Here is a 9,647-nt window from a genome sequence, read left to right on the forward strand (position 1 = left end):
CCCGCACACCGCAACGAAGAGTAGCCCCCGCTCGCCAGCAGAGAAAGCCCGCGCGCAGCAACAAAGACCCAACACGGCCTAAATAAATAAATTAATTAAATTAAAATTTTAAAAGAAGAAGAATGGACTGCTGTACAAAGGAGTATCTGATGGCAGAAATGAAACACTCAGTAAAAGAACTTGCAGGTAAACTTGAAGAAATCTCTCAGAAAGGAGAGGAAAAAACAAAACAGAACAGATACGCAAAATAGGACAAAAGAGAAAAATTCAGAAGACAATATAGGAGATCTAATATCTAAAAAATAGCAGTTCTAAGAAGAAAAAGGACATAAAGAGGACATCTGCAATGAAATAAACCAAGTTGAAATAATCAGTGTCTGGGATTTGCTTCAAAATAATCCAGAATGGTGGGTGGGTGAGTTTGAAGGCTATAGATGAAACAAGATTGCCCATTTATTGATAACAAATCTGGGTGATAGATTCTATTCGTCTTTTCTGTCTTAAATTTTTCATTAAAAAAAAAAGGTTTTAAGTATCCAAGAAAATCCCTTAGTACTGAAGGATATGAATTTCCAGAGTAAAAGACCGGGGCCCGAACCCGTGTCCCCTGCATTGGCAGGCGGACTCTCAACCACTGCGCCACCAGGGAAGCCCTAAAAAACAGTTTTTCAAAACTAACACAGGAAGGGCAGCTATGTGTATTGGTAAAGGAAAGAAAACTAAAACAGAAAAAGTAAATACCAAAATAATAATGTTATTTGGAGATTCGGGGCGAAATATCAAAAAATCAGTTGAGTTGAAAATGCTTGCTTCCAGAAAGAAAGTGAAGTGGCAGGGATGGGTGGGGAGTGGCTATTTCTCTCTCTCTGCTTTTAAAAAATAAATTTATTTTATTTTATCTTATTTTTGGCTGCGTTGGGTCTTTGTTGCTGCGCACGGGCTTTCTCTAGTTGTGGCGAGCGGGGGCTACTCTTTGTTGTGGTGAGCAGGCTTCTCATCGCAGTGGCTTCTCTTGTTGGGAGCACGGGCTCTAGGTGCGCAGGCTCAGTAGTTGTGGCACACGGGCTCAGTAGTTGTGGCTTGCGGGCTCTAGAGTGCAGGCTCAGTAGTTGTGGCACACGCGGGCTTAGTTGCTCCGCGGCATGTGGGATCGTCCCGGACCAGGGCTAGAACCCATGTCTCCTGCACTGGCAGGCAGATTCTTAACCACTGCACCACCAGGGAAGCCCCTGGCTATTTCTCTTAATAAACTTCATAGAAGTATCTGACTCTTTAACTTTAAAAAAAAAATTTTATACAAGTATAGTTGAATTACAATGTGTGTTAATTTCTGCTGTACAGCAAAGTGACCCAGTAATACATACATATATATTCTTTTTCATATTCTTTTCCAATATGGTTTATCACAGGATACTGAATATAGTTCCCTGTGCTTCAAGTGGGACCTTGTTGTTTATCAATTCCATATATAATGGTTTGCATCTGCTAATCCCAAACTCCCACTCCATCCCTCCGGCTCCACACCCCTGCACTCCCCAGCAACAAGTCTGTTCTCTATGTCTGTGAGTCTGTCTCTGTTTCATTTGTGTCATAGTTTAGATTCCACACATAACTGATATCATATGGTATTTGTCTTTCTCTGTCTGACTTACTTCGCTTAGTATGATTATCTCCAGGTCCATCCATGTTGCTGCCAGGACTCTTTAATCTATATCCGTATTTAACTCTGACAAAACTCTTTTTTAAAGACTAGAAATAAATATGTCAAAAAATTAGGGACTTCTCTGGTGGCGCAGTGGTTGGGAATCCACCTACCGAGGCACAGGACATGTGATCCCACATGCCGTGGATCAACTAAGCCCGTGAGCCACAACTACTGAGCCCATGTACCAAAACTACTGAAGCCCGCGCACCTAGAGCCCATGCTCCTCAACAAGAGAAGCCACCGCAGTAAGAAGCCCAGGCATTGCAACAAAGAGTAGCCCCTGCTCTCCACAACTACAGATAGCCTGCGTGCAGCAACAAAGATCCAACGCAGCCAATAAAAAAAAAATTAAGAAGCTATACCATACAAATACCCCCCCCCAAAAAAGCTGGTTTTAATAGCAGACAAAACAGAAATTAAGGTAAAAAGCCTAACAGAGACATTACATAATAACAAAGGGAAAAACACCCAGTAAGAGAAGCCTGTATTTTAACAATTACAAACTTTCTTGCAACAAGACAAATCTGACAGAATTATAAGGAGAAACTGACAAAATCACAACCACCTCCACAATAAACTGATAAACCAAAGACACAGAAAACTATTCAGGATACAGAAAACTTGAGAATAAACACAATTTAACAGACAGACCCTACAGTCCCAAACTGAAGGACATGTGTTGTTTTCAAGGATGCGCAGAATGTCTGCAAATTCCAAGCAAATTCTGAAAGGAAGTCTTGACAAGTAGAAAAAACTCCATATAAAGTGAATCATATTCTTTGTGAAACATGCAATTAACATTGGAATTCAACAATAAAAACTCATGGGCAAATACCTAAATGTTTAAAATTTTAAAAAATTTACTTAAAACTAACTTACAAATTATGAGAAAATCATAGCACAATGGTTGAGTATTTATTTAGAACTGACCGACAGTGTTAAGAACTACACATTGAAACTTTTGGAAGGCAGCTAAAGTGATATCTGGATGTAAAATTTATTAAAATATGCCTGTTTTAAAACACAAGAAAAGTTATAAAACAATAAATTAAACCACCACTTTAAGAAGTTATAAAAAGAACAACATAGTTAACACAAAGAAAACAAAAGGTAAATAATAAAGTTAAAATCTAAAAACAAATAGAAGATTTTTTTTTAAAACAGCAGGAGGGGCTTCCCTGGTGGCACAGCAGTTGAGACTCCGCCTGACAATGCAGGGGACGTGAGTTCGTGCCCTGGTCTGGGGGGATCCCACATGCCACAGAGCAGCTAAACCCATGCATCACAACTACTGAGCCTGAACTCTCGAGCCCGTGAGCCACAACTACTGAGCCCACGTGCCACAACTACTGCAGCCCGCGTGCCTAGAGCCTGTGCTCCACAGCAGGAGAGGCCACCTCAATGAGAAGCCCCAACTCGCCACAACTAGAGAAAAGCCCATGCACGGCAGCAAAGACCCAATGCAGCCAAAAATAAAAATAATAAATAAATTTATTCAAAAAACCCAAAATAGCAGGAAGGACACAATATTAAAAGCTGGTTATGTGATAAAATTAATAAAACAGACAAGTCTTTAAGTAATGAATGAGTCATAAAAAAAGGCAAAATTAACACTAGCATGAAAAAAGTTTTAAGAAGGGATGAAAAGTACAGATGAGGTAGACAAAATTTTTAAATCACAATAGAATATCATGAAAAATGATACATCAATAGATTTGCAAACTTAGATGAAATGGACAATTTTCTAGAAATATATATAAAAGCTAACTCGAGAATAAAAAACCTGACTAAACCAATAACCATTCAAGGAACTGAGTCAGCAGCCAAAAGTTTTGCCTCCACAAAAGACACCAGGAACAGATGATTTTGCAGCCATTCTTTACCAAACTTTAAGGGACACATGATCCCTGTGTGACAAACTATTTCAGGGGACAGGAAAGAGGGAAGGCTACCCGGTTCATTCCATGAGGAACCAAATACCTTAATGGCAAAGCAGCCAAGGTAAGTCTAACAGAATGAGACACAGATGCCAGAATCCTAAATAAAGTATCAGTAAACCAAATTCAGCAGTTTATAAAACAAAAAACAGTTACCAATTAGGGGCTATTCCAGGAACGCGAAGACAGTGGAAAAACCTATCAATGTAATTATCACATAGCCGATGACAGGAGAACAGCACAATCATCTTAAGGGATGACAAAAAAAAAAAAAAAAGCATGAATTCCTGCTAAAAGTCCTTAGCAAATTCAAAGAGGGAACTCTTTTAATATGGTAAGGAGGATATATATATATATTAATGGTAAAACTCTAGAAGCAGCCCTGTCTCAGCCAGGAACAAGACACGAGGCCAGCTTTCACTCCTACGATTGCTCATTGTACTAAAATCCTACCCAATACAGTGACAAACACTGAGAGGCATAATATAATCAGACAGGAGGAGGCAAACTTGATCTTGTGGACAGCGTGACTGCATAGAAAATCTCACCACCCACTGGGAGTAAGTTCAACAGTTAATGGAAACAAGGGCACCTACACCTCAGCAAGAGCCGATGAAGAAGCCAGAAAAGAACATGCAGTTCACAACAAAACCTACAGGTACCGAGTAGCAAGGCTGACAAAAATTTACAGGAGTTTTATAAAGAAAAAACACAAAACACTAGTAAAAGACTTGAATAAACAAAGATGTACTACGTTCCTGGAAGGAAAAACTCAGTACCATAATAAAGCCAAATATCCTCAAATTAACCTATAAAATCAATGAAATTGCACTCAAAATTGCAAAGCTTTCACGGAGATATAGCCAAGGGTGTTCACTGAAGCACCGTTAACAAAGCATAAAAGTGGAAGTAACCCAAGGGTCCAACTCCAGGGTGGTAAGTTCATCTATTTATTCCGTAGGCATGTGGCCTGCACCCAGGGGTGTGCGACGTGGCAGTTTGCATACACAACAGAATTCCACACAGCATTAAACAAACCAGAGCACACGACCAACGGGGGGAGTGAAAATGCAAGTCACAGAACACCACACACTGCTATCAGATCCACTTTGAAAACACACAAGACCACACTGTGTGGTGTTTGTGTGTGGACACGATTTACAGTTATAAACATATAAAACAAAAGGATAAAACATAGAGGAAAAATTTATGCACCAACTTCAGGATAATGATTTTGTTGGAGGAAAAGTGGAGGGGATCAGAGACCTGGGCTAAGATGTATCTGGACTATTTCAGGAAAAAAAAGGAAAGAGAGCAAAAATATTAATGCGAATGGGGCATAGGGGTGGTTTTTTTACTGGTCCCTTTACTTTTGGAATATCTTATGCCAAAAATAAATAAAAGTAAGGATCCCAGAGAATCACCTGATCGTAAGATGAAAAAGCTTATTTTGACTTTCTAGGCCCTTTATCTTTTCAATCTTCTCACAGGACCCATCACTTCCCATAAGACACTGGAAAACAGGGTTTATCGTTTGCTGTTTCTACCACCTCTCTGCTCCTGAGGTCCTCAGTGTGAGCCGGGGGACGGGACCCCCGTTCTACACGTGGTCTCCACTCTCCCCACATCATCAGAGCGGACGGCTCTCACCTCTCCCTTTTCCTTCTTTCCTCAAATTCTCCTTTCCCAATGATTATGTAGCAAAAACACTATTTTCTTTAATTCCCAGACTAATCATCCTAAAAGTTCATTGAAAAATGCTAAGTTGTGATATTCAGAATCAAAGAAATTTTCTTTTTAACATTTTAACTGACTAATTTTGAGCCAACTTTTTATAAGTAAAGCGTACATGTGACAAAACACATTTCTCTACAGAAGAGCCACAGCTCCTTGCGCTGTTAGCCCCCAGGCGAGCCGCGCTGCCATGCGTACCTCCTCAGGGACTCTATGAGAGCGGCCCGGGAATCAGGGACCCTCGGGAGCTGAGAGGGAAGACAGGACTTGGGTGAGACGCCGACAGGGACCCCGCTCTCTGCCGACCCAGCCCCACGTTCACGACGACGTGTACTGACCACTCGCGGTGTGAGCAGGGCGGGGAGAAAGTGGGACAGGTAGTAGGACCTCCGGAATATGCTGCAACAGAAAAGGCCAGGCTCAGGGGTGCCCCACCTCGACCAGAGGACCCTCAGTGAGGGCAATGACCGTCCAGGGCCGTCCCTGCAGGCCAGAGCGTGGGCCACGTGGTGTCACGTTTCAAGGCTATGACATTATATCACGTTTTCAAGTTTTCTTTCCCACTGTTTTGGGACATTTCACACAAAGGGAACTCTGTGCTGGTGACCACCTGCACCCTGAGAGTCTGGAGGATTCCAGATGCATGGCCCTGGAACCTGGGTTCATCCGCGGCCACGAGGTCAACCGTGGGAGCTGGAAGCTGTGAGTGTTTCTCAGAGGCAAAGCCTTAAGAAAGCTACCCCACAGCTACCCCGTACTGGTAGCAACCAGAGTTCAACGTGTTTTGGCGTCACACCAAATTCAACAAAATTTTGCTATTCAACTCCCTGTGCTGGCTTCACACGGTCACCGTTGAAGCATGCACAAGAAAAGTCATCGTGGCCAAAGGGAGGGCCTGTCTGGTCCCTCTGAACAGTCTGTGCTGCGGGGCACCTGGGCTTTCCGCAAGGGAGCTCATGTCACAGCAGGGGCTCGGCAGCACCTGCCCACCAGCCCTTCCGGCAGCGTAACCCCACCTGGCCTCCAGGACGGCGGCGGGAATCTTCCCCGTGTGTTCAAACACCATGATGGCCTTCTCAACATCCTGGGACGCTTGGCAGCGGGGCTGGCTCCAAGTGCGGAGGACGGAAAAAAACAGAAGATTTAAAAGAAAAGGCAGGAGCAGAGCAGGGCCACGGTTCTGTGGTCGGGCGAGAGGCATGACAGAGCAAGCAGACACGCAGACAAACTCCCTGATACCAGCAAAACCACAAGGAGAGACCAACTGTGGCCCTGGCCCCAGAGAGCTCAGCACCTCGGGAAGCCACAGCCACCCCCAGGTTCCATGTGTCTGTGCACTCCACCCCGCTTCCTGCTGCCCTTCTGGGAGAGACAAGGATCCCAATGCAAGATTTTCAGGTGGGAAGGTGCCAAGACCTAATTTTTGAGATTTAAAAAATTATGAAATGGCAACTTGTGAACAGCAATAAATCTTAAATAGAAAACTTAAAGTATTCGCCTAACAGTCCAACAGCAAGGGCTCTCCAGAGACTCGCAACTTTGAAGTAAAAGTGTCTTAGGAAAGCACACACACACCGCATATGGCCATCCGACATTTGGTCTACATAAATGCAGTTCACACTTTTTTCTGTAATTCCTAGAAGAACATGACACCGCCCTTCCCCAACTGTTTTACAGACCACTTCGTCCGTGAAACCACGGGAAGGGGGAACCTCCTGGAAGAAGCATCCCTGTAAAAGGTGACCCTCGCTGCTGCTCTGAAGTGTGGATACGACCGGACAAGCCCTGGAGCATAGCTCACCCCGGCTGCCGCACACACACCGGGGCCCAGACAGAAAAGGCTCAGACACGCAGAGACGCTCAGCGACAAGCCCGGGACATTACCTCCGTGACGTCCCCAGCTGAAGACAAATCCTCATAGAGCCCCATGTTTTCTACAGAAACCTGCAAGGACACGGGCACATGTGAGGACCCAGATAGGCACTGGCCTCCGTGGAGACAGAGGAGGGGCAGGCAGCAGGGGAGGCTGGGACTTGCCTTGAGGTCGGCCAGGCGTGTCCTGGCCAGCGCCACGTAGTCGGTGAGGAGGGCGCGGTACTTGCTGGGAACCAGTGGCGGGTGGAGGATGTGCACCTGCGGGCAGAGGGCGGAGCAGGTCCATCAGCCCGTCAGCTGTCCTGACTTTCTGGGGGAGACACTCGTACTGACGGCAACAAAGTTGAAGAATTAGCCAAGACCCCAGGGCCACAGCTGGAGGCGGGGCAGACAGAGTCCTGGGCGAGGGTCTCAGCACGGGGCTGGGAGGGGCGGCAGGGAATGAGATGCACCGGGAGACCAGACTCCAGGCTGCGTGAGTTACGTCACGTGTATTCTTTGAAATGAAATACGCATTTCTTAATTAAAAAAAGAAGGTGAGATTCATCTTCCAAGTGCCCTACCCCTCAAAGCGGATGCTGGTTATAGTCATCTGATTACAGAAGAAAGCTCACTGCAAGGCACTTTCTAATCATGAGACTAATGTACATGGTGATAAAGAACGTAAACTGGAGCGTGAAGTCTTCCACTCCCAGAAGGAACGTCCACAGCCACTGGGGGCAGATTCTTCCAGATATATAAAAATATATCATTTTTAAAAACCACACATGGGACCCAGGGCACTCGCTGGCCTCGGTGTCCGTGGTATGGGGCCCCCTTTCTATGCAGGCACCAGGCCCCCTTTGCTCACTCACCAGCTCCCAGGACCACACGCGGCTGGTTTCTGGGCATTTACTATAAGAAACATGCCTCCCCAGGAGTGCGCCGACACCCCAGGATGGTGTTTGCATTCTGTGACTGTCACTTGCGGGGCTGCCCTGAGCCAAACGTGCCGCCGGCCTCTCACCTGCAGGTACCGGGGGGCCTCGAAGGGCACGAGGTCAGACAGGAACTTGAAGAGGAAGACCAGCGCCTTCTTGCTGGAGCCGTGGAAGCCCCTTGCGCTCCCGAAGGCGGCCTGTAGGGAGGATGGCATGAGGTGGGGGCGATGGGAGGACCTGCCGTGTGGCGGCCGTGGCTACATCCCAGCCCCAAAAACAGCAGAAAAAGGGAAGCAAAGCCATTTCAGTTCATTTGTCTTTAGGACGGCATGGCTGTGGCCTAGCTAAACAGGTGGACTGAAAATTTATTTAAAAAATTAAAAATATAGGGCTTCCCTGGTGGCGCAGTGGTCGAGAGTCCGCCTGCCGATGCAGGGGACACGGGTTCGTGCCCCAGTCCGGGAAGATCCCACATGCCGCAGAGCGGCTGGGCCCATGTGCATCCGGAGCCTGTGCTCCGCCACGGGAGAGGCCACAACAGTGAGAGGCCCACGTACCGCAAAAAAAAAAAAAAAAAAAAAAAAAAAAAAAACCACGGGAGAGGCCACAACAGTGAGAGGCCCACGTACCGCAAAAAAAAAAAAAAAAATTAAAAATATATTGCTGGAGAAAATGGTAAATATGGTGCCTTTCTATGAACGTTAGAGACAGGATTTGTTAACCACCCTGCGAGAGTCCCTTCCTCACAGGTGAATTCATTCCACTCCAGCTCCAAGCCCGTCTGAGCGGATGAGATCCCTGCAGGGGTGGGCCCTCGGGCAAAGTGCCCAGGCCACAGCAGGACAGCGGACTCTTAGAGAACCTAGGGCACCCAGGGGTGCCTGGGGGTGCCCAGGGCAGGGAGGTTCTGAAGAGGTGTCGGCCCTGAATATGTCCCCATGAGCCTGCAGAGACCAACACTCGCCTCACGCCAGCCACAAGAGGCCCACCTGCCACACCACGAGGCCCACGGAAGCTCCTCCTCCAAAGCACACCCTGTGGTTCTTCTGAACAACTGTGCTGTCAGACAGACGACAGGCACAAAGTCATCAGAACGAGCACACAAGGCTGACACCACTAGACCTACTCTCGGAGCACTGAATGGACTCTGGTAAGTCCCTCAGTGCCAAGACTGTGGACGCAGTCACTGAGTCCACGTGCGTCCAGCAGGAGCCCCTGGCCCGCCGTGTGGAGCTGGGGGAAGCGCGGGGCCAGGAGGGAGCTTCATTCCGCGAGAGAAAGAACCACAGCCACCATCTCTATGGCACACCAGGCACAGAGCCTGGTGGATGCAGAGAGAGGCGGGCTCTCCAAAGAGGCCACAGCTACACCACCCGAAGCTGCTGCAAAGAACAGGGCCCGTAAACCCAAATCCACACACGCCCAACCCTCAAAGCTGATGTCCCAAAGGTGCCCCCCAGGCCCGGCCAGGTTCAG

General features: G+C 46.8%; 1 protein-coding gene across 1 annotated transcript in view; it reads right to left on the reverse strand.

Annotated features, from left to right (window-relative positions):
• FANCA (FA complementation group A) overlaps window positions 1-9,647 on the reverse strand; it is a 48,697-nt gene that overhangs the window by 21,662 nt on the left and 17,388 nt on the right. The window contains 5 exon segments of the mRNA XM_007472223.1: window positions 5,575-5,775; window positions 6,393-6,481; window positions 7,261-7,320; window positions 7,414-7,509; window positions 8,258-8,368. Of these exon segments, the coding sequence (XP_007472285.1) occupies window positions 5,575-5,775; window positions 6,393-6,481; window positions 7,261-7,320; window positions 7,414-7,509; window positions 8,258-8,368 (557 nt within the window).

Source organism: Lipotes vexillifer, unplaced genomic scaffold, assembly GCF_000442215.2.
Source record: "Lipotes vexillifer unplaced genomic scaffold, Lipotes_vexillifer_v1.1 scaffold23, whole genome shotgun sequence".
NCBI classification, from domain to species: Eukaryota; Metazoa; Chordata; class Mammalia; order Artiodactyla; family Lipotidae; genus Lipotes; species Lipotes vexillifer.